Source organism: Hemitrygon akajei, chromosome 6, assembly GCF_048418815.1.
Source record: "Hemitrygon akajei chromosome 6, sHemAka1.3, whole genome shotgun sequence".
NCBI classification, from domain to species: Eukaryota; Metazoa; Chordata; class Chondrichthyes; order Myliobatiformes; family Dasyatidae; genus Hemitrygon; species Hemitrygon akajei.
Window position 1 is genome coordinate 80349947 of NC_133129.1, and position 26430 is coordinate 80376376.

At 42.3% G+C, this 26430-nt stretch overlaps 1 protein-coding gene across 1 annotated transcript in view; it reads right to left on the reverse strand.

The window, feature by feature from the left end:
- LOC140729187 (ADAMTS-like protein 1) overlaps window positions 1–26430 on the reverse strand; it is a 459173-nt gene that overhangs the window by 21250 nt on the left and 411493 nt on the right. Inside the window, exons 11-14 of the mRNA XM_073048667.1 lie at window positions 25423–25561; window positions 9715–9765; window positions 4512–4716; window positions 2523–2670 (exon numbers count right to left, since the gene is read on the reverse strand). Coding sequence (XP_072904768.1) covers window positions 2523–2670; window positions 4512–4716; window positions 9715–9765; window positions 25423–25561 — 543 coding nt within the window. The remainder of the gene's footprint in view (window positions 1–2522; window positions 2671–4511; window positions 4717–9714; window positions 9766–25422; window positions 25562–26430) is intronic.

A 26430-nucleotide genomic window follows, 5' to 3' on the forward strand; every position in this document is an offset into this window, starting at 1 on the left:
TGCTGTCTTCATTTGCATCTCCACCATTTCCAGCACATCTGCCCTTACCCCGTCCTCCCCCTGTCATTACAGGGGTAGAGTTCCTCTTGTGCTTGCCTACCACCTCACAAGCCTCTGCATACAACACATTATTCTCCATAACCTCCATTATCTCCAACTGGATCCTTTGACTAATTACATCTTTCCCTACCTCCCCCATCACTTTCCATAGAAATAGCTCTCTATGTGGCTTCCTTGTCCATTTGTCCCTCCTCATTTATCTCCTTCCTGGTGCTTATCCCTGCAAGCAGGACCTGCCCCTATGCCTCCTCCCTCACCATCATTCAGTGCCCAAAGCAGTTCTTACAGGTGAGGTGACATTTCACCTAGGATTCTGTTGGGATCATCGATTGTATCTGGTGCCCGCAATGTGGCCACTACACCACTGAGACCCAAGTTAGATTGGGAGACCTCTTTGCCTTCTAGTGGTTACCCATTTTAATTCAACTTCCCATTCCCATTCTGATGTACCTGTAAATGGCCTCCTCCACTGACAGAATGAAGCCAAACTCAGGCTGGAGGAGCATCATCTCATATTATGTCTGGTATAATATTATGTCATATTATCAAGTCAAGTCAAGTCAACTTTTATTGTCATTTCAACCATAACTGCTGGTACAGTGCATAGTAAAAATGGGACAACATTTTTCAGGACCATGGTATCACATGACACAGTACAAAAAACTAGACTGAACTACGTAATAAAAACACAGAGAAAGCTACACTAGACTAGAGACCTACACTGGATTGCATAAAGTGCACAAAAACAGTGCAGGCATTACAATAAATAATAAACAGCACAATAGGGCAAGGTGTCAGTCCAGGCTTCGGGTAGTGTGGAGTCTGATAGCTTGGGGGAAGAAACTGTTACATAGTCTGGTCGTGAGAGCCCGAATGCTTCCGAGCCTTTTCCCAGATGGCAGGAGGGAGAAGAGATTGTATGAGGGGTGCATGGGGTCCTTCATAATGCTGTTTCCTCTGTGGATGCAGCATGTAGTGTAAATGTCCATGATGGCAGGAAGAGAGACCCCGATGATCTTCTCAGCTGACCTCACTATTCGCTGCAGGGTCTTGCGATCCGAGATGGTGCAATTTCTCCAAATAGTGCAATTATGCCTCCAATCTGATGGCATGAAGATCGACTTCTCTAACTTCCAATCATTACTCCGTCCTCCCCCCTTTTTTTTCCATTCCTCTTTCTGATTACCATCTTATCCCTTTTATTCTCTTCACCTGCCCTTCAACATCCTCTTGTTACTCTTCTCCTTCCTGTTATTCCACTAATCCCCATCCTCTCCTATAATATTCCTTCTTCTTTAGTCCTTTATCCTCATCCAGCTTCTTACTTCATGCGCCCTTCCCCATCCACCCTCCTTCCTCCTCACATAGTCTCATCCGCCACCTCCTACTTTCTCATTCTGGCTTCAGTTCTCTTCCTTTCCAGTCCCGATGAAGGATCTTGGCCCAAAATGTTGACTGTTTAATCACCTTCATAGGTGCTGCCTGACCTGCTGAGGTCCTCCAGCGTTTTGTGTGTATTGCTGAAGACTTCCAGAATCTGTAGTCTATTGCATTTATGAGTCTTCTAGCCAACCATTTGTTGCCTCAGTAGTGACTCTGCTGGGCAAAGTGCCACTTGCAAGGTACAAGAGGACTGAGATAGTTCTAAGGGCCCAATACAATTGTCATCATCCTTTTTGATAAGTCCTTAAATGTTGCCAGAGATTGCAAATAAACCATAGCCTAAATCATGGACCTGCTTGGTCCATTTGTGCACTTCCATTTCCCTGAGGCAGTCAGCCAGCTGTTGGAGTTGATGGACTGTAATGTTACCTGGTTAAAGTTATTAAAATCACTCGAATAAATATACACAATTCATTGACTATATTTCTCTACATATTTTGTAAAATTCTCACCGAGGCTATATGGTCAACTGCCTCTGTACACCTATGCCTTCTGTTCATGGCTTGTCAAACTTTATTTGACATTTTAAAATATATCCTGGTTAAATATACTGTACGTAAGCCAGTAACCGTCGTTAATAACACCTTTTATTTTGACATATTTAGAATTCCTTCCAAAAGTGAGAAAACATTAACACAATCACATCTACTACAGCCTGCAGTGTGTTGAAGTGGGCTGCACCCTTTTCAGCAGAAGCACTATGCTTCCACCACCAAAACGTTGAAGCAGTTTCAGTGAACACTCTTTTACTTGAGCCAGCCTCAAGGAAACTCCCTGACTGATTAAGCTGATTAATGCACAGATAAAATATTCATCCAAACCACCGTCCTGGAAATTGTGCTGTGTGATATTATTTTCAGAATACTGTGCATCTCCATACAACGTTTCTCCACCCACAATGTTAATGAAAACATTAGTTCACTCTTAAAGATCTATTAAAGCTTTTGTCAAGATGACGTACACAGGGATTGAACCAATACACTGGTGAACGATATGCAGGATGAAATGGCTGGACGTACCTTTTGGTTGATAACATGGAACCATGACTGTGCATTCTTCTTTAACATGAGGTTTTGTCTTGGGGTTGCAGCCTCCAGCATGCAGTCCTCTGTGATCAATACAGAGGACCACCCGATATCTGAGGCCTTGTCCACATGTCACCGTACACTAAAAGAAACAGACCATCAATATACAAGAGATCAGAGATCATGCATCTGTTGCAGGAAAGTAACTTGGGAGTTCAGAAAGTGAATCAAACAAGTTAAGCAAAATCAAATTCCCAAAGTAACCTGCATGTTGTTTGAATATGATCGTCATTCCAATGACAGCTCTTAAGAAGACCCAAGACTTTAATATAATTCAGAGCAGCGTACCACTCTTTTAAAACGTTATAGTCCAACATTGTTGATATTTGAGACTGTCCAGCAGTGCACAATCCTAGTAACAAAATCTCGGATATTGATTGCTGGGATTCAGTCAGAGAATGCTGAATAATGCTGGAGAAGATTGGAATAGCGGAGTGTCTATCACAGCATTTGCAGTCTGCACAAATACAATTTATAAATGAAAGGAATATGCATTTAAGACCTAATTCAGTTTCTAATGGTAGCAATGCAAATTCATTACAATAAGAAAGTGTTCAGTTAGTATGGTGGCATATTTCAAAAACTCCCATTGCCCTGAGACAACATGGAGAGTAACAATAAGACAACACGACGCAGGAAGGAGGAGGGAGGTGATGGGCTGGTGAGAGAGGGAAACGGAAATGAGGAATGGTGAAGTGGGGGGAGCGAGATCCGAATTAGATCGGGAGACCACTTCACTAAGCACCTACACTCCATCCACCAGAAAAAACAGCCCCATTCCCATTCCAACATGTCAGTCCGTGGCCTCCTCTACTGCCGCAATGAGGAGCAATACCTTATATTCCATCTGAGTAGCCTCCAACCTGATGGATTGAACATTGATTTCGCAAACTACTGGTAATTGCCACCCTTCACCCTCTTCACCTGCCCACCACCTCTCTCTGATGCTTCTCCTCCTTCTACCCTCTCCTATCAGATCCCTCCTTCTCCAGCCCTTTATCTCTCTCACCAATCCACTTCACAGCTCTTTACTTCACCCCTCCCCCTCCCCTGGTTTCACCTATCACCTGCCACCTTGTACTTCCTTCTCCCCTCCCCCCACCTTCTTGCTCTGACTTCTCCTCTTTTTCCCAGTTCTGATGAAGGGTCTCGGCCCAAAACGTTGTCTATTTATTCCTTTCCATAGACACTGCCCGACCTGCTGAGTTCCTACAGGTGTGTGTGTGTGTGTGTGTGTGTGTGTGTGTGTGTGTGTGTGTGTGTGTGTGTGTGTGTGTGTGTGTGTGTGTGTGTGTGTGTGTGTGTGTGTGTGTGTGTGTGTGTGTGTGTGTGTGTTGCTATTAATTATTCACATTCCTTTTCTAACAAATTTATCTGCTTCTATTTTGAATTACGCACATGCTAGATCTAGCAGTGATTCCCATGAGTGAAAATTTTTTCAAAACCTACAGATGTAACAGAATGATCTTGATGTAATAAAGAATGCGTTCTTTCAAGCCACACACTTTGAAGTGACAAGAGTTTTCCAAATGCTCCCAGGAGTATGGGTCCCTCTCCAATAACACCCTAAAACTTTAAACTGCCACCATCAGTACATGATGGCTATTCTGACAACAATGCCAAACCCGCAGGCTCTACCAAGGACAATGACAACACGCTGACTTGCAGCTGTTGGACACCATCCTGACCTGCAATAACTTACTGTTGTTTCATCACTGGAGCTGAATGTTGGAGCTCCCACACCAAAAGCACTGCAGGAGGACTGCAGCAATTCAAAGCACCAGCTCACCCCTATCTTCAGGGGTGAATATTGGCCTTGCCCATAACGCCCAGGTCCCAATGAAACATTAATTAAAGGGTTGCTGACTACTCTCACCCTGGTTGACCTTGTGACAATTCAACCCAAGACTGAAATTTCCTTACAGGAGACCATTCCTGCGATAACCATTTAGGACAATCGAAGAGGTTACAGGGCTGCATGACAGGAAATTTCTGTATGTACATGCACTTCCACTCCTCTGCATTGTTGATTTGTCCGTTGATATCTTCCTCCACACAGGAGACAGTGCGAATCTGAGCACCTCCTCCACAGGAGCTTGAGCAGGCAGTCCAAGGGCTACTGTCCCACCTGCCAACACAGAAAAACAAGTGTTTTGTCAGATACATTAGTTATTGGTAAGACTTAATACTGCAGAATATACCATAGAACCATGGAACACTACAACACAGTACAGGCCCTTCAGCCCTCCATGTTGTGCCGACCCATATAATCCTTACAAAAAAGTACTAAACCCACACTACCCCATAACCCTCCATTTTTCTTTCATCCATGTGCCTGTCCAAGAGGCTCTTAAATACCCCTAATGTTTTAGCCTCCAGCACCATCCCTGGCAAGTCATTCCAGGCACTCACAACCCTCTGTGTAAAAAACTTACCCCTGATGTCTCCCCTAAACTTCCCTCCCTTAATTTTGTACATATGCCCTCTGGTGTTTGCTATTGGTGCCCTGGGAAACAGGTACAGACTATCCACCCTATCTATGCCTCTCATAATCTTGTAGACCTCTATCGTCCCCCCTCGTTGTTCTACGCTCCAAAGAGAAAAGTCCCAGCTCTGCTAACCTTACAGTAAGTGACACAACTTGTTTGCCTCAGCTTGCGGCGACTTAGCACTTTGTGGTTTGTGAATAAAACCACTGATATTAGAGCCTGAAAATGATTAATGATTGTCATTTCAGAAGATTCAATGACTGTGAATTTTAAGCAGAAGCATAAATCACCAGAAATGCACAGAAGGGGCAATAGATTAATCCTTGGATGAAACTATTCATCACAACCTTGACCTACAGGTCTGGATAGGCCTCAAACCAGAAATATTTACCTTCTCTCTGTGATGCAGAATGCCCTATTGCACATTCCTAACATCCTTATTCCTGCTTTGTTCTCTTTTCCACACGCTAAAACAATTTCCCACCACTGAATATTATTGATGTATCTAATATTGGTAAAAAATGAATTTGTAAGGATCCTCTAAAGTTCAGAAAACTGGAAATCCAGTTTGGAAAGCCAATACTGTACCTACAAAAATTACATCATTTCTGACAGATGCTCTGCTGGACACTTTAAAATATATTCATAAAAACATCGCTATTCTGTATGTGTGTGTGTTTGTGTGTTTGTGTAGTCATGTTCTCAGAGGAATAGGCCCTTTGGCCCACAATAATTGTGTCGACGTGATGTCAAATTCAACTAAATCCCTTCTGCCTGCACATGATCCATATTCCCTCATTCCCTGCACATTCATGTGTCTATCAAGTCACACCTTATTCACTGTTATCAAATCTGCTTCCATTAACACTCCCAGTAGCACATACCAAACACCTTTCACTCTGTCCCACACATTCCTATAAAACTTTCCCCCCTCACCTTGAATGCACACCCTCAAATATTTGATATTTCTACCCTGGGACTATGCTTCTCATAGTTTTATTGAGTTCTTCCTGTGACCATTTGAGTTTCTTCTGAGTGCTCTGTGTTTTCCCCCCACATTCCAGAGACGTCAAACTGATTGGCTACTCGTTCATTACCCTTCATGTTCATCTGATGGGAGTTGAAGGAAATGGGGGGTGGGGGGGAGACCTGACTGGGATTAGCATTGGGTTAGTGTAAATAAGTGTTGATAGTCAACACACACACACACACACACTCACTCTCTCTCTCTCTCTCTCTCTCTCTCTCTCTCTCTCTCTCTCTCTATATTTAAAGGTGCCTTAGTCCTTCAGACCTGTTAACCACAGGTGTTCTTGACCTCATCCCCTCTGCTGATCTTGACTCTGATGGACCCACGATCAGAGCTGGCTCCACATGTGAGGGTATGAGGGTGGTAAGCAGCACTGGGCTCCACAGGTGACTGTCCTGTCTCCCTTTCTCTTCACCATCTACACCTCGGACATCAACTACTGCACAGAGTCTTGCCATCTTCAGAAGTTTTCTGATGACTCGGCCATAGTTGGATGCATCAGCAAGGGAGATGAGGCGGAGTACGGGGCTACGGTGGGAAACTTTGTCACATGGTGTGAGCAGAATCATCTGCAGCTTAATGTGAAAAAGACTAAGGAGCTGGTGGTGGACCTGAGGAGGGCTAAGGCACCGGTGACCCATTTCCATCCAAGGGGTCAGTGTGGACATGGTGGAGGATTACATATACCTGGTGATATGAATTGACAATAAACTGGACTGGTCAAAGAACACTGAGGCTGTCTACAAGAAGGATCAGAGCCGTCTCTATTTCCTGAGGAGACTGAGGTCCTTTAACATCTGCCGGATGATGCTGAGGATGTTCTACGAGTCTGTGGTGGCCAGTGCTATCATGTTTGATGTTGTGTGCTGGGGCAGCAGGCTGAGGGTAGCAGACACCAACAGAATCAACAAACTCATTCGTAAGGCCAGTGATGTTGTGGGGGTGGAACTGGACTCTCTGACGGTGGTGTCTGAAAAGAGGATGCTGTCCAAGTTGCATGCCATCTTGGACAATGTCTCCCATCCACTCCTTAATGTACTGGTTAGGCACAGGAGTACATTCAGCCAGAGACTCATTCCACCGAGATGCAAAACTGAGCGTCATAGGAAGTCATTCCTGCCTGTGGCTATCAGACTTTACAGCTCCTCCCTTGGAGTATCAGACACCCTGAGCCAATAGGCTGGTCCTAGACTAATTTCCACTTGGCATTATTTACTTATTATTATTTAATTATTTATAGTTTAATATTGCTATATTTCTACACTATTCTTGGTTGGTGCGACTGTAATGAAACCCAATTTCCCTCGGGATCAATAAAGTATGTCTGTCTGTCTGTCTGTCTATTTCAATGCATGCCGGTGATGTGATGTACACTGCTGCCTATGAAGTTGCATTATTGGGCTGGAACCTACTGGCTGTCTTGTGACCAACTGCAGAGATTTACTGTCATAAACAACATCGAGTTTGGGACTTCTGCACAAAAATTAGAATCTTCCAGTTGCCTAGCAGGCTTTTGCCAGCGGTTTCCCAGATGCTTCGTTTGCTTTCCTGTTTCTCTCGTAATGTTTAACCTCTCCCTCCTCTCCTCCTCTTCCCCACCTTCCACTACTTCCCTTAATCTTCTTCCCTTTCCCAGCTGTACATCCAGAAGCTATGGAAACCCACTGCAGGTTCAACCTGGAGTTCCAGCTTCCGATGATGCAAGTACAGGTAGGGTGCCACAATAGGGCACCATGGCAGCGTGACACTTAGCACAACGCCATTATAGCGCGGGGCATCAGAGTTCAGAGTTCAATTCCGGCGTCCTCTGTAAGAAAGTTTGTACATTCTCCCCTTGACCACGGCTGCTCCAGTTTACTCCCACGGTCCAAAGATGTAGGTTAATTGTTCATTGCAAATTGCCCTGTGATTAGGCTAGGGTTAAATAGCTGGGTTGCTGGGCACGGCGGCTTGTTGGTCTGGAAGGGTCTGTTTCGCGTTGTATCTCTAAATAAATAAATAAACTGTGCTGACAATGGGACAAGAATAATTCCTTGCCAGGTGCCATATTTGATTGGACTCTGGAGATAAACTGCAAATATTAGTTAGAAACACGGCAGCTGGTTAAGGAAGTAGACGTTTATGAAGGATGCCTTACATCTGCAACTGGAGTTGCAAGGGTAATGAAAGCTGTGCACACTGCTGCGATTTGGTGTATAGAATCTGGAATAGGGAGGGAGTCAGAGTCAAATAGATATCTATGCACAGTTTGTGAAATTAATACCACATCTTCAACGGTGGACAACTTTTCCTTTGACCTTCTACCGTCAGGCAGGAGACTCCGATGCATAAAAACAGGAAAGGTCAGGATGGGAAACAGTTTCCTCCCTCAGGCCATTAGGCTTCTGAACTGCCTGCCATATTGTATTTGAAGTGTCACTGGTTAATCTGTTCTGTACCATACAATATTTAATATTAATGCTCTTTATTTTGTTATTTATGTGTGATTCATCTGTAAATTTTATCCTTACCTTCTTAAGTTATCATGTTATGAGTGTTATGTGTACATCCGTTCTTTACACCCCGGTTCAGAGAAACATTGTCTCGTTTCTATATACATGTATACAGTTAAATGACAATAAACTTGACTTGCAAAGGTTTGACTTCAAGTAAGCTGAATGTTGACAGCTTTGTTCTTTCAATGCTGTCAACATTAGAATCTATGCAAACACTCAAAACATAGCCAGTGGATAAAGTAACTGAGCATGGTATGACAGCTTTTAGATGCAATATACCACACACAGCAATGCTTTATAAATCCAGGAGCAGAATCATGCAGCAGCTGATGGGAAAAAGGAAAACAGAATGGTAATTAAAGCAATTAACAGATTGGGAAATAAGTACAAGGACAATTACATCTTTACAATTGGGGTAAGCCTTGCAACAAACCACCAGCAATCAGGAGAAGAACAAACTGCTTGCCTCATTCCTCTTCGCTTTTCCTCAGCTGCCTATCAACTCCCCTTGATGTCCCTCATCCTTTTCTTTCTCCCATGATCCACTGTCATCTCCCATCAGATTCCTTTCTCTTCAGCCCCTTTCTTCCTCCACCTATCACCTCCCAGCTTCCCACTTCAACTCCCTTCCATACCCACCTGGCTTCACCTATCACCTTCTAGCTTGTACTCCTTCCCCTTTCCCCACCGACTTATTCTGTCTTCTTCCCCTTTCCTTTCTAGTCCTGATGAAGGGTCTTGGCCTGAAACGTTGACTGTTTATTCGTTTCCTTAGACGCTGCCTGACCTGCTAAGTTCCTCCAGCATTTTTTCTGTGTTAATCTCAGTGGAAATATGGCTACAAGCAACTGACTCTTACATTTTCAGCAATACATTGTTTCAGCACTTTATGTAACCAAGGGTTTCAATGAATTTTCAATCAATCCATCCCAATGATTTTAAACCATTATCTCTTCTTCATTCATTTCTCCTCTCTCTCTCTCTCTCTCTCTCTCTCTCTCTCTCTCTCTCTCTTTCCCTCTCTGTCACTTTCTCTCACATTTACTCACATTCTCTTATTCATTCCGCAGTTGTCTTACCAGTAGATCAGTGTCATACTGAACGTTACGTACCGAGGAAGTGGGTGAAAGTGGTCAAAGGGATTGATCTCTTTGTAGCCATCACTGTTGGGAATAACAATGGCATTTGTCTGAGTGGAGATGGTCACAACAAATCATGCAATCAATTACTGTAGTGTGTGCAAAGTGATACATTTTGGAAGAGAACGAGCAAGACAAGATAGACCAATGACACAGCTCTAAAGGTTGTGGAACAATGTGTACATGAGGATAAATCTTTGGTAGAAGCCTTGATGGGCTGAATGGTATGTTTCTTTCCCATAATGATTCTATGATTGTCTTTATTGTCAAACAACTGTTATTACCTCATCAGACAATGGGCTGTAAAACAATGGCTTTATTTTAAATATTGGATGAAATCAGACATTAGTTGGACTCAGAAACTAATATAGTTACTGATACTTAAATTTTGATTCATACACGTGTCTGAGCATTTCACAAGTTAGTAGGGAATGAAAGACACTGTAATAATTATCATGAACAACAGGAAATCTGCAGAAGCTGGAAATCCAAGCAACACATGCAAAATGCTGGAGGAAATCAGGCAGCACCTATGAGAATTACAAACAAGAGAAAATCTGCAGATGGTGGAAGTCCCCAGGGTCCTGAGGAAGGGTCTTGGCCCGAAACATTGACTATACTCTTTTCCATAGATGCTGCCTGATCTGCAGAGTTCCTCCAGCATTTTGTGTGTGATAATTATCATCTCCATTCTCTTGCTAAAATACATCAAAATTCTCAAAGTCCTGGAACATCTTTTTCTTGAAGCATTCGCCTTGTCCAATTTGATATCTAATCACCTAGAAGATAAATCATCTCCCATGACAGCAGAAAATGGAGAGAGGTAAAAGCCAGTTGTTAGTTCATGAAAACATATTGGGCTGGTATAGTAATTCATTCACATGTCCCAATATTTTGAGTAACTTAAAGCATTGTGGTTACTGCAGTCCTCATGGACTTTAGTAAGCACTTTGAGAATGTTCCAAAAAGGGGTATGGTCAATGGGCTGACTGCATGAACAAATCTGTACGTTAACAGTTGATATATGAACATGAAGTACAACCAACAGGATTGGAGATGACACTAAATTTGGTAGTGTTCTTTATGGTAAGGAGAATTACCTTCAGCTACAAGATGATACTGATCGGTTGGAAAGTGGTGGGGGGGGGGAGGTGGGGTGACAGAGAAACAGCAGATAGTATTTAATCCTGATAAGTGTGAGGCAATGCACTTTGGTATGACTTGCTTTCCTTGGTAAGAATGAGATTTAGAGGGGAGTTGAGGTGGAACTTTTTTACTAAAAGATTGGTCAGTACCTGGAATACACTGTCTAAGAGAGTAATGGAGGCAAAATTGCTTACAAAATTTAACATGTATTTAGATGTGCACTTGAATCCCCCTAGCATAGTGGAGAAAGATAAGATTAGTATAGATGGATGCCTACAGCGTGGAAGTGATGGACTCAATGGCCTTTTTCCAATCTGTATGACTCTATTGTTCCACATTATGCCTATTACAAATATTGACTTTACTGTTAGCCATATCGTAGAAGGATGGTGTAACGAGAGAGCTATGGATGATGATGAACCCAAATACAGAGTAAGGTCTGGAATTAACTCAGACTCAAACAAGATGACTGGAAAATTGCAAGCGTCATTTCACTCTTCAAGAAACGAGAGAGGTAGAAGAAAAGAACATATAGGCCAGTTAGTCTGAACTCAGTGGTTGGGAAGGTGTTGATGTCGATTATTAAGGATGAGGTCTCAGGGTACTTGGAGGCACATGATAAAATTGGCTGTAGTCAGCATTGTTTCCTCAAGGGAAAATCTTGCTTGACAAATCTATTGTAAGTTTTTGAAGAAATAACAGGCAGGACCAACAAATGAAAATCAGTTGATATTGTGTACTTGGATATTCAGAAAGCCTTTGACAAGCAGCACACAGGAGGCTGCTTAACAAGCTACAAGCCCATGGTATTACAGGAAAGATACTAGCATGGTTAAAGTAGTGGATGATTGACAGGAGGCAAAGAGTGGAAATAAAGGGAGCCTTTTCTGGTTGGCTATCAATGACCAGTGGTATTCCACAGGGGTCTGTGCTGGGGCAGATTATTTTTACATTACATGTTAATGATTTGGATGATGGAATTGATGGCTTTGTTGCAAAGATTGCAGACAATATGAAGATGGGTGGAAGAACAAGTAGTTTTGAAGAAATGGAGAATACAGAAGGACTTAGACAGATTAGGAGAATGGGCAAAGAAATGGGAGATGGAATACAATGTCAGGAAGTCTATGGTCATACACTTTGGTAGAAGAAATGAGAGGGCTGGCTATTTTCTAAATGGAGAGAAAATACAAAAAAACTAAGGAGCAAAGGGACTTGGGAGTCCTTGTGCAGGTTTCCCTAAAGATCAATTTGCAGGTTGAGTCTGTGGTGAGGAAGGCAAATGCAATGTTAGTATTAATTTCCAGAGGACAAGAATGTAAAAGCAAGGATGTAATGTTGAGACTTTATAAAGCACTGGTGAGGCCTCGCTTGGAGTATTGTGAGCAGTTTTGGGATGTGCTGAAACTGGAGAGGGATGAATGGCTTGCCATATGAAGAGTGTTTGATGGCTCTGGGACTGTACTTACAGGAATTCAGATGAATGAAGGGTGATATTATTGAAACCTATCGAATGGTAAAAGGCTTTGAGTAGATGTGGATAGGATATTCCTATGATGGGAGAGTCTAAGACCAGAGGACTTAGCCTCAGAATATAGGGGCATCCATTTAAACTGGAGAGAGGAGGAGCTTCTTTAGCCAGACAGTGGAGAATCTGTGAAATTCTTTGCCACAGGTCAAATCTTCATGTATAGTTAAGGTAAAGGTTCCTAGTTTCTTGATTGGTCAGGGCATGAAGGGATCCAGGAATAAGGCAAGATATTGGGACTGAGAGAAAAAATGGAGGGCAGACTTGATGGGCCAAAATGACCTAATCCTGCTCCTATATTTTATGGTCTTATGATCTAAGACAACACAAACAGAATCCAAAGGTAAAATCACAAACAGTAGAACTAAAATTAGAACTCCTACAATTGAGCACTGAGGTCTTTTAAGTACAGGTTTTCCATAAAGAAATGTGGCAGGCAATAATTGGGAGTCTGAGTCTTAGAAGGATAGTGGTAGCTAACTATGCTCCGGGGAACTGGTGTGTCGGAACTTGGATGTCTGCCACTCTTCAGTCAGGACCATGATAGATGCTTGTTGTTTCTTTTCAGTGGTTACAAGTTGGTCATCTACAAGCAACTTGAGGTCCATATTATCAGGCGATACAACTAGATAGGGCAGGAAAAAAGCTGTGTCAGTTGGACTATTGAGTAAAAATATCTGGAGGTCACGATGCAACCGTATAAAACTTTGGTGTATTGTGTGTAGTTCTGGTTACTACATGAAAGGAAGGATTGTGGTGATGGGGATGGTTTTGGTCTTTGGAGAAGATGCAGGAGAACCACTGAAATGTTACCTAGTTTGGAGCATATTAGCTATAAGGGGAAAATAGACAAACTGGGATGGTTTTCTCTGGATTGTTGGAAGGTGTGAGGTTGACTAGAAAGAAGTGTGTCAAACAATGAGGCATAGATAGAATCTTTTTCCCAAGATAGAAATTTGGAACACTATATTCGATAGGTTTGGGGAGGGGGCAAAATTTAAAGGAGATTCGCTAGGCAAGCTCTTTTAAGCCAAGAGAGGAGAGATAGGTAGGCTCCTGGAACATGCTGCCAGTTGAACTGGTAGAATCAGATATGATATGAACAGTCAAGAGACATTTTGACAGAGACATGAACATGTAGAGATTAGAGGTGTACTTTTCATGTGCAGGCAGATGAGATGAATTATAATGGCATTGTGGTCAGAGCAGATATAATGGTCCAATACACCTTGTTCTTGTGCTGTATAAGAAGTTCTTTATAATGCAGTTTACTAAGCCTAGGTTAAGTGTGAACACGTGAGAACAAATGTGAGATAGTATGATACTGATTCGTGTTCCAACAGGGTGCAAGTAAATGTCTCCAAAATCTCACAGATCATTCCATTTGAAGTTAAAGTAACTGCAAAGCCACATCCCACCCTGCTGCCCAGTGTAGTTGTTCCTTGTCTGATACAGTGAACACCTCAATTACAATCATTTATGTCAACATTTCTGAAAGATTTGAAAATGATGAAATGTTCAGGAAGACAGGCACAGAAGAAAAGGCAGGCACACAATATAACCTAATTGTTGCAATTATGTTGTGCATCTTGGGATACTTATTCATAAATTTTTGGTAGTGGCAGGACAAAGTTGCTGAGAAATCATGCGTGTGTTAGGTTACACTGTAAAAGGGGCAAGTGCAGCAGCAGAACTGCGCACCATTCTTGGTTCTGTGAAGAGTGTGAAAAATTGGATGAGGTGCTGAAGAGCTGATATAAGGGAGGAACAGTCTGAGTTTAGTGGAGAGACTGGAGAAAATGAGGTTATTCTTTTTAAGTGAAGATTGTTCAGAAGATATTTGGAAGCGATATGTAAATCATCTGGGCGTAGAAAAACTTTCCACATTTGGACTAATGATGCTAGAAAAGAAAATAGCTTTTAAGTTGACTGTCTGAAGAGCTAGAAAGAAAACTTCTTCTTTTATAAGCATTCAGGATTAAGGATCAGATACCTGAAATAGTACTTGTTTCTTTTTATACAGATGGTGCTCCTACCAGTTTCTGCTTTTATTTCAGATTTTCAGCAACCACACTATCTTTGATTTGCATGGATTTGGAATAAGTTGCTCAGTAGAACCATAGAAGTGCATTCAATTGGTTCATTTAAAAGGAAATTGGATTCACATTTTCAGGGATTAGGGATATCGGGAAATGTTCTGGAACCAATGCTCAGCTTGAGGGTGAGATGTTATTGCTGCTTAGAGCACTCACCTTAAACAGCAATCTCCTCTCCTGATTCCAAAGAGCTCAAATAACAAGAGAGCACAAATAGATATGATTATTCTGTCCTGTACTAGTCCACACATCAGAAATGTTCTCGTCTCTCAAACCATGCTGATGCAGTCTGGAGTTCTGGCGTGCTGAGGTTTCTGTAGTGGCTGGCAACATGTCAACACTGGTTGGCATGTAAATTGATGTTGGTCTTTGGTGAATGCAGTTTAGTGACAGTTAGAAGGCATAAGGTCAATTTTACATGTGGTGATGAAAGCATATGTTGAGCTTCAACACATTCTACCCTGCAACTGGTAAATAGATTTAAGATACTAAACAGCTATGATCTAAATGAATGGCAAAAGTGGTTTGAGAGCCAGTTCTTGCTCCTGAGCTGGAGAGCTATGCCTGCACAACAGAAGCCTTTCTCACCTTAGCTGCCAAATGCTCACAGCCTCTCAACTTTCAATATCCATTAAACAATAAAGAACACTAATGCTTCTTTTATTAATTTCATATTTATCAGGGAAAATTGATTTTAACAGAGTAATGAGAAGTGAATGAAATGAAAGAAAGGACACGGAAAAAACGTAACACACACAAAATTCTGGGGGAACTCAGCAGGCCAGGCAGCATCTATGGAGAAAAGTACAGTCCATGTTTCTGGCCGAGAACTTTCGGCAGGACCGGAGGGTATTAGGCCAAAATGTTGACCATACTTTTTTCCATAGATGCTGCCTGTCCTACTGAGGTCCCCCAGCATTTTGTGTGTCTTGCTTGGATTTCCAGCATCTGCAGATTTTCTCTTGTTCGTAATTGGAAAAATGTGATAATGGGAAACCCTACGTGCCATAAAAATGTTAACAAAATTTATAAGCAAAAACATACATTCAATTTAATACTTACAAAAAAAGCAATAACCATATGACAACGTAGAAAACATAGAAACATGGAAACCCTACAGCACAATATAGGCCCTTCGACCCACAAAGTTGTGCTGAACATGTCCCTACCTTAGAAATTACTAGGCTTTCCTATAGCCCTCTGTTTTACTAAGCTCCATGTACCTATCCAAAAGTCTCTTAAAAGACCCTATTGTATCCGTCTCCACCACCATTGCTGGCAGCCCATTCCACACACTCACCACTCTCTGAGTAAAAAACTTACTCCTGACATCTCCTCTGTACCAGCACCTTAAATCTGTGTCCTCTTGTGGCACCCATTTCAGCCCTGGGGAAAAGCCTCTGACTATCCACACGATTAATGCCTCTCATCATCTTATACACCTCTATCAGGTCACCTCTCATCCTCTGTCGCTCCAAGGAGAAAAGGCCGAGTTCACTCAACCTATTCTCATAAGGTATGCTCCCCAATCCAGGCAACATCCTCGTATATCTCCTCTGCACCCTTTCTATGCCTTCCACATCCATCCTGTAGTGAGCCGACCAGAACTGAGCACAGTACTCCAAGTGGGTCTGACCAGGGTCCTATATAGCTGCAACATTACCTCTTGACTCCTAAATTCAATTCCACAATTGATGAAGGCCAATACACCGTACGCCTTCTTAACCGCAGTCAACCTGCATAGCTGTTTTGAGCGTCCTATGGACTTAAACCCCAAGATCCCTCTGATCCTCCACACTGTCAAGAGTCTTACCATTAATACTATATTCTGCCATCATATTTGACCTACCAAAATGAACCACTTCACACATATCTGGGTTGAACTCCATCTGCCACTTCTCAGCCCAGTTTTGCATCCTATCAATGTCCCGCTGTAACCTCTGACAGCCCTCCATACTATCCACAACACCTCCAACCTTTGTGTCATCAGCAAACTTAATAACCCATCCTTCCACTTCCTCATCAAGGTCACTTATAAAAGTCACGAAGAATAAGGCTCTCAGAACAGATCCCTGAGGCACTCCACTGGTGACCAACCTCTATGCAGAATATGACCCATCTACAACCACTCTTTGCTTTCTGTGGGCAAGTCAGTTCTGGATCCACAAAGCAATGTCCCCTTGGATCCCATGCCTCCTTACTTTCTCAATAAGCCTTGCATGGGGTACCTTATCAAATGCCTTGCTGAAATCCATATACACTACATCTACTGCTCTTCCTTCATCAATGTGTTTAGTCACATCCTCAAAAAATTCAATCAGGCTCGTAAGGCACGACCTGCCCTTGACAAAGCCATGTTGACTATTCCTAATCATATTATACCTCTCCAAATGTTCATAGATCCTGCCTCTCAGGATTTTTTCTATCAAACTACCAACCACTGAGGTAAGACTCACTGGTCTATGATTTCCTGGGCTATCTCTACTGCCTTTCTTGAATAAAGGAACAACATCTGCAACCCTCCAATCCTCCGGAACCTCTCCCGTCCCCATTGATGATGCAAAGATCATCACCAGAGGCTGAGCAATCTCCTCCCTCACCTCCCACAGTAGCCTGGGGTACATCTCTTCTAGTCCCAGCAACCTATCCAACTTGATGCTTTCCAAAGGCTCCAGCACATCCTCTTTCTTAATATCTACATGCTCAAGCTTTTCAGTCTGCTGCAAGTCATCACTACAATCACTAAGATTCTTTTCCATAGTGAATACTGAAGTAAAGTATTCATTAAGTAGCTCTGATATTTCCTCTAGTTCCATACACATTTTCCCACTGTCACACTTGATAGGTCCTATTCTTTCACGTCTTACCCTCTTGCTTCTCACATACTTGTAGAATGCCTTGGGGGTTTCCTTAATTCTGCCTGCCAAGGCCTTCTCATGGCTCCTTCTGGCTCTCCTAATTTCATTTTTAAGGTCCTTCCAGTTAGCCTTATAATCTTCTAGATCTCTAACATTACATAGCTCTCTGAACCTTTTGTAAGCTTTTCTTTTCTTCTTGATCAGATTTATTACAGCTTTGTACACCACGGTTCCTGTACCCTACCATAACTTCCCTGTATCATTGGAACGTACCTATGCAGAACTCCATACAAATATTCCCTGAACATTTGCCACATTTCTTCCGTACTTTTCCCTGAGAACATCTGTTTCCATTTTAAGCTTCCAGTATCCTGCCTGATAGCCTCATAATTCCCCCACTCCAATTAAATGCTTTTCTAACTTGTCTGTTCCTAACTCTCTCCAATGCTATTGTAAAGGAGATAGAATTATGATCACTCTCTCCAAAATGCTCTCCCATTGAGAGATCTGACACCTGACCAGGTTCATTTCCCAATACCAAATCAAGCACAGTCTCTCCTCTTGTAGGCTTATCTACATACTGTGTCAAGAATCTTTCCTGAACACACCTAACAAACTCCACCCCATCTAAACCCTCTGCTTTAGGGAGATACCAATCAATATTTGGGAAATTATAATCTCCCATCACGACAACTTATTACACCTTTCCAGGATCTGTTTCCCTATCAGTTTTGGTATGCCGATGTTGATAATGCACAATGTAGAAGTCGTAATGAGCAGATCATCCTCACCTCTTATGCTCCATTTAAAAATATAAGATTATTAAGAACATATAAGAACATATAAGAAACATATAAGATTATTAAGGGATTGGACACTCTGGAGACAGGATGCATGTTCCCACTGATGGGTGAGTCCAGAACTAGAGGCCACAGTTTAAGAATAAGGGGTAGGCCATTTAGAACAGAGATGCAGAAAAACTTTTTCACCCAGAGAGTGGTGGATATGTGGAATGCTCTGCCCCAGAAGGCAGTGGAGGCCAAGTCTCTGGATGCATTCAAGAGAGAGTTAGATAGAGTTCTTATAGATAGCGGGGTCAAGGGATATAGGGAGAGGGCAGGAACGGGGTACTGATTGTGTATGATCGGCCATGATCACAGTGAATGGCGGTGCTGGCTAGAAGGGCCGAATGGCCTACTCCTGCACCTATTGTCTATTGTCATTCATAGAGACTTTTGCAACTGAATGGACCTAGCTTTCTCTTAGAAATTCTTACTTAGAGATCAAGGGATCTGTTCCTTTATGTCATTCATAATCTTTTACATACATACCAACAGAACAAAGTTCAAATACCAACTGCAGATTTTTTCTTGTTTGTGAGAGAGGAGTTAAAGTTTTTATATTTTCTGTATTTATGATAACAGGGATTTAAATCAAAGCAAGAGGTGGAGAGGGAAGGAGTAAAAGAAGCTCGGAGAGAAGCTGTTTTTTAAAAATGATTGGGGCAAAGAGGCTAGACTGCGCAGGTGCATGACGTAGCACACCAAAGGTTTAAAAAGGAGAGGAAGTTTTCAACCGTCATTTAAGTTGAAGCAAGAGGCGGAGAGGGAAGAGGTAAAAGAAGCTCGGAGAGAAGCTGTTTTTTTAACTGATCAGGGCAAAGAGGCTAGACTGCGCAGGCGTGTGAAAGTCGGCCTCTGAGATCAGCGGGGGAATTTAAAAAGTGAGCAGAGGCTGAGGACGAGCTTCACTCCAGGTGAGGTAAGGCCGGGTAAGCTCCTTTAATTAATTTGATTAGTTAAGGAGTAGGTAATGGAGGCAGCAGTTAGGGCAGTTGAGTGCTCCGTTTGCAGTATGTGGGAAGGCAGGGTGAGCACAGCTGTCCCTGATGACTACACCTGCAAAAGGTGCATCCAGCTGCAGCTCCTGACAAACCGTGTTAGGGAACTGGAGCTGGAGCTGGATGAACTTTGGATCATTCGGGAGGCAGAGGCAGAAATAGACAGGAGTTTCAGGGAGATAGTCACCCCTAGGAGTCAGGAGGCAGGTAGTTGGGTGACTGTCAGGAGAGGGAAGGGGAATAGACAGGAAGAGCAGAGCACCCCTGTGGCCATTCCCATCGATAATAAGTATACCGTTTTGGATATTGTTGGTGGGGTTGACCTACCAGGGACAAGTTGCAGTGGTTGCATCTCTGGCACTGAGACTGGACCCTCAGCTCAGAAGGGAAGGAGGGAAAAGAGGAGAGCAATAGTGATAGGGGATTCGATAGTTAGGGGGACAGATAGGGGGTTCTGTGGAAGAGATCGAGAATCCCGGAAGGTCTGTTGCCTCCCTGGGTCCACAATATCTCGGATCGAGTTCTCAGTATTCTCAAGAGGGAGGGTGAGCAGCTGGATGTCGTAGTCCATGTAGGAACCAATGACATGGGTAGGAAGAGTGAGGAGGTCCTGAAATGTGAGTTTAGGGAGCTAGGTGCCAAGTTAAAGGACAGGACCTCCAGGATAGCAATCTCAGGATTGCTACCAGTGCCACGTGCAGGTGGGTTTAGAAATAGTAAGATAGTGCAGATCAACACGTGGCTGAAGACATGGTGCAGGAGGGAGGGCTTCAGATTTATAGATAATTGGGCAGTTTTACAGGGAAGGTGGGACCTGTTCCGGTGGGACAGTTTACATCTGAACTGGAGGGGGACAAATATTCTTGCAGGTAGTTTTGCTAGAGAGGCTCCAGTGGATTTAAACTAGATACAAGGGGGGAGAGTAACTAGAGTGTAGGAACAGATGTATGGGAGAAGGAAGAAAAAGAAGACAGTAAAGTTCTTTGTACTGTTAGAGATAAACAGAGATGAAGAGGTGGAGAATTTCTTAAATGCACATTTTAATGCTAGGAGCATTGTAAGAAAGGTGGATGAGCTTAGAGCATGGATTGATACCTGGAAATATGATGTTGTAGCTATTAGTGAAACATGGTTGCAGGAGGGGTGTGATTGGCAACTAAATATTCCTGGATTTCATTGCTCCAGGTGTGATAGAATCAAAGGGACAAGAGGGGAAGTGTTGCATTGCTTGTCAGAGAAAATATTACAGTGGTGCTCTGGCAGGATAGATTAGAGGGCTCATCTAGGGAGGCTATTTGAATGGAATTGAGGAATGGGAAAGGTGTAGTAACACTTATAGGGGTTTATTATAGACCACCTAATGGGGAGCAAGAATTGGAGGAGCAAATTTGCAAGGAGATAGCAGGTATTTGTAGTAAGCACAGGGTTGTGATTGTGGGAGATTTTAATTTTCCACACATAGACTCGGAAGCCCATACTGTAAAAGGGATGGATGGTTTGGAGTTTGTAAAATGTGTGCAGGATAATTTTTTGCAGCAATACATAGAGGTTCTGACCAGAGAAGGGGCAGTGTTGGATCTTCTGTTGGGGAATGAAATGGGTCAGGTGATGGAGGTATGTGTTGGGGAGCACCGGGTCCAGTAATCACAATGCCATTAGTTTCAATATAATTATGGAGAAGGATAGGACTGGACCCAGGGTTGAGATTTTTGATTGGAGAAAGGATAACTTTGAGGAGATGCGAAAGGATTTAGAAGGAGTGGATTGGGACAATTTGTTTTATGGGAAGGATGTAATAGAGAAATGGAGGTCATTTAAAGGTGAAATTTTGAGGGTACAGAATCTTTATGTTCCTGTTAGGTTGAAAGGAAAGGTTAAAAGTTTGAGAGAGCCATGGTTTTCAAGGGATATTGGAAACTTGGTTAGGAAAAAGAGAGATATCTACAATAAATATAGGCAGCATGGAGTAAATGAGGTGCTCGAGGAATACAAAGAATGTAAGAAGAATCTTAAGAAAGAAATTAGAAAAGCTAAAAGATACAAGGTTGCTTTGGCAAGTAAAGTGAAAATAAATCCGAAGGATTTCTACACTTATATTAATAGCAAAAGGATAGTGAGGGATAAAATTGGTCCCTGAGAGAATCAGAGTGGACAGCTGTGTGTGGAGCCGAAAGAGATGGGGGAGATTTTGAACAATTTCTTTTCTTTGGTATTCACTAAGGAGACGGATATTGAATTGTGTAAGGTAAGGGAAACAAGTAGGGAAGTTATGGAAACTATGACGATTAAAGAGGAGGAAGTACTGGCGCTTTTAAGGAATATAAAAGTGGATAAATCTCCGGATCCTGACAGGATATTCCCTAGGACCTTGAGGGAGGTTAGTGTAGAAATAGCAGGGGCTCTGACAGAAATATTTCAAATGTCATTAGAAACGGGGATGGTGCTGGAGGATTGGTTCCATTGTTTAAAAAGGGTTCTAAGAGTAAACCTAGCAATTATAGGCCTATCAGTTTGACGTCAGTGGTAGGTCAATTAATGGAAAGTATTCTTAGAGATGGTATATATAATTATTTGGATAGACAGGGTCTGATTGGGAACAGTCAGCATGGATTTGTGCGTGGAAGGTCATGTTTGACAAATTTTATCAAATTTTTTGAAGAGGTTACGAGGAAAGTTGACGAGGGTAAAGCCGTTGATGTTGTCTATATGGACTTCAGTAAGGCCTTTGACAAGGTTCCGCATGGAAGGTTAGTTAGGAAGGTTCAATCGTTAGGTATTAATATTGAAGTAGTAAAATGGATTCATCAGTGGCTGCATGGGAGATGCGAGAGAGTAGTGGTGGATAACAGTTTGTCAGGTTGGAGGCCGGTGACTAGTGGTGTGCCTCAGGAATCTGTACTGGGTCAAATGTTGTTTGTCATTTACATTAATGATCTGGATGATGGGGTGGTAAACTGGATTAGTAAGTATGCAGATGATACTAAGTTAGGTGGCGTTGTGGATAATGAAGTAAGTTTTCAAAGCTTGCAGAGAGATTTAGGCAGTTAGAAGAGTGGACTGAACGATGGCAGATGGACTTTAATGCTGATAAGTGTGAGGTGGGGAATAATCCAAATAGGACATACATGGTAAATTGAAGAATGCAGTAGAACAGAGCGATCTAGGAATAATGGTGCATAGTTTCCAGAAGGTGGAATCTTATGTGGATAGGGTGGTGAAGAAAGCTTTTGGTATGCTAGCCTTTATAAATCAGAGCATTGAGTATAAGAGTTGGGATGTAATGTTAAAATTGTACAAGGCAGTGGTAAGGTCGAATTTGGAGTATTGTGTACAGTTCTGGTCACCGAATTATAGGAAAGATATCAACAAGATAGAAAGAGTACAGAGAAGATTTACTAGAATGTTACCTGGGTTTCAGCACCTAAGTTACAGGTTAAGTTTAACAAGTTAGGTCTTTATTCTTTGGAGCGTAGAAGATTGAGGGGGGACTTGATAGAGGTATTTAAAATTATGAGGGGAATAGATGGAGTTGACGTGGATAGGCTTTTTCCATTGAGAGTAGGGGAGATTCAAACAAGAGGACATGAGTTGAGAGTTAGGGGGCAAAATTTTAAGGGTAACATGAGGGGGAATTTCTTTACTCAGAGAGTGGTAGCTGTGTGGAACGAGCTTCCAGTAGAAGTGGTAGAGGCAGGTTCAGTATTGTCATTTAAAGTAAAAATGGATAGGTATATGGACAGGAAAGGAATGGAGGGTTATGGGCTGAGTGCAGGTCAGTGGGACTAGGTGAGAGTAAGCGTTCGGCACGGACTAGAAGGACCAAGATGGCCTGTTTCCGTGCTGTAATTGTTATATGGTTATTTGGATGAATGCACATTGGTTTAAAGGGAAGTTGAGAAACATTTCTCTCTTCAGTCCTGCCTTCCCTTCACCTTACTTGCCTGCATTCTGCAACCCCTTCTCTTTTGTGCATGCCCATCAACTTCCCTTTTGTGCATGCCCATCAACTTCTCTTTTGTGCATGCCCATCAACTTCCCTTTGATTGTGAATTAAATCAAAACTCTTGAAAGAAAATTCAGCGTGAAATTGTAAAATAAAATCCCAAAGGTCACTTGCAGCCTAAATACTATATGTCTATGCAAGGATCTCTTGTTTCATAGTTATTCATAGAAGGAGACCATGCACCATGGAGTCTTTGCCAGCTTTCACAGCACTCCCATTGGCCTCAAGTCCCATCCGTTTCCCTGCAGCAACCTGTTCTCCTTCACATCCACTGAATGTAGGTGGGGATTGGGGGACAGAGGAGTGAGGGGCAAAGGATGAAGTCAAGGTTGAAGAAGAGGGGTACCAGGGAAGGTGGGGTGAGTGTAAGACAGAAAAGGAATTGGAGAGAAGGAAAACGTTGAGGAGAAATGGGACAGGGAAAGCAGTAAACTGCAGTGCGGTGATGGGAAAGGGTGATAGGACCATAAATGGAGTAGAAGAGAGGAGGTGAGGGGAGAGTGGAGTGGGGGAGGGGAAATTGGAGGGAAGAAGACAGGAAAATGGGGGAAGGGGCAGAGAGAATCAGAATCGGGTTTATTTTCACTGACATATGTTGTGATATTTGTTGTTTTGTGGCTGCAGTGCCGTGCAATACATAAAGAATTACTATAAATTACAATAAATATGTAACAATATAAATAACTAGAGCAAAAAGAGGTATTTGTGGGTTTATGGTTCAAGAATGAATTTGGGAAGAGGGGTTGTGGGAAAGAGAAAGAGGGAGGGAAGTGGGGGAAAGGGGAGAGAGTGGGGAGTAGAGAAGAGGTGAGGGGTATTGAGGAAGATTGGAGGGGAGAGGGGAGTTGGGAAGAATGGCTGAGGTGAAGGGAAAGAGTGATGGGCAGTGGGCTAAGTGTAGGAGGGGGGTGCAAGTGTGGGATTATGATAAGGGGAATGGGAAGGGCTGAGAGAGTGTGAAAAGGGTGAGAAGAAGGGGAAAATAAGAGAGGGGGAAGCGTGAGAGGGAGAGGAAGGGGTGAGCAAGGGCTGTTGTGGTAATTCAGGGTGAAATGGATAGTGAGAGGGACGAGACAAGAAGCATATGAAATAGGTTAGAGGGAATAAATGGATAAAAGAGAGAGAGGACCGGAAGAAACAGATGGCTAGGGAGATAATATTAGGGGTTAGTGGAGACATAGTTGAGAAGAGAGGAGGTAAAACAAAAAGGGAAAGAAGAGCTGCGAGAGAAAGCATGGAGGGTATAGATAGATATGGCAGAAGGGACGGGGTAAGAGTTGGAGAAAGAAGGGGAGAAAGAGGGGAAGGGGAAAACAAATTAGAGAAGAGGTGAGAGATATAGGCATTTGTGAGGAGAGAGAACAGAGAAGATTGAAGAGAAAAATTGAATGGGAGAAGGGAGCAGAGAAAGAAGGGATGAGCAGGGAGGAATTGAGAATATATTGGTTTGTAAAATGGTGATTAGAAAAAATTATTTTGTTTCTGTATATTATGTGCCAAAAGGTTTAAATTTGAAGAGATATTTTGTTTAAAATTCTTGTCCTTATTAGCCTTGTTCTGAAGAAAATTATTAATTCTGTACGGAAGAATTTGGCAGCAGTTTTATTTTGCATTCCTGAATTAAAAGCTAACGTATTTCAGCAGATTGTGGGCATAGGAAGCTTGTCTTCAAAAAGAATATCAGAGCCTTTCAGGTTCCTATTCAGTGGTAACCCACCTCCCTGAACCATCAGTCTGATAAGACTTGTGTGTAGAATGGAGAATGCCATACTACTGCAGATCACAAGCTGATTGTGTAATTGAGTGTCAAATAACCAGCCCAAATAAAGCACTCCTGTTACTTCACAATGTCTCTCAATTCTTGCAGCAAAGATCATAGCCCATAATGTACCTGATTCAGAAATATCTCTTACAAACCTATTGTTTGTTCTGCCAGCATTATTAAATTACATTATTCTACCTAAAAATCAATAAAGGAAAGAAATGATGAAATCAAATCCTTCAGAAACTTTAATCTGTAAAAAGTGTACCAACAAAAACAGGAAAGGATTTGCTATTTTTGGCTCAGTCTTTTATCTCTGTCGACTTTGGAGAGTTTTATTTGTGACCTGAGAGTCTGCACGGAAACACATCAGACATTGGGGGAGAATTTCGCAAAGCACTATTGGTGAACATTTGGTGTGGTGATATACAATGGAGGTTGTACTAACCTGGCTGGACAGGGATCCATGCTACACTCCCGTAATTTGGGCTTGGGCTTTACATTTTCAGGATAGTAGTGACAATACTGGTCAGACACCACACGCTTGCTTCGCAGATCATAGCATTCAGCCGATGTCAGCTGGTACCCTGACAGCGGAAGGGCAATGAGTTAAAACCAACCACCAACCAAGATTTTGTTCAATCACATTCACTTCAGACAGAAATTTTGCTTATTGCTGGGTGAAGATACATATGAACATAAACATCTATTGATTTTTCAGAATCAGAATCAGGTTTATTATCACCGGCATGTGACATGAAATATGTTAAAATTCTTCTGGATTTACTAGCATTCCTTTTGATCTTCAACCTGGCAACTCAGATTAACCTCAACCATACCAATTTGCCCAACACAGATACATTGGGCCAAAACACTTCCGGAGCTGAAAGTTTCTGTCATTTCTGATAAGATTATCATATTCATAGCTTTAATTCAACTGAAGCTTCAACTGCCTGAGGGTTAATGATGTGGAATTTCCTTCCTCAGCCTCCCTACTTCATTTCTCCCACACCCACTGATAGATTCCTCTCTGTCTAAATGCTTACGTGCCTACTCGAATCTTCTTCTCACTGTCTCAATGTTAGAAGATTAGCAGTAAGATGTTAATAATAATTAACATTAACATCTCAATGTTAATGGAATGTGTGCTCCAGTTACGCTCCCTAGAACCTATGTTAAGAATGAATACAAATATGAACTGACGTACAACCATCAAAAAATGCAAGAGTACTACTTAGCTTGGAAGCTCAGAAAGTCCTTCCAATCCCAACAAATTTCAAACAAGTGATAGAAATGTAACTTCATTATTTTGACAACTGTTCTGATGCCCTCATCATCGGATCAGTACAGAAAACACTCAGCAATAAATTGCCCAGCTCCTCCACATTTCATATTTGGAAATCCCCTTGATGAAGTACTTGACTTAAAAAAAACCTTCCAATTTGCCAAAGGGCAA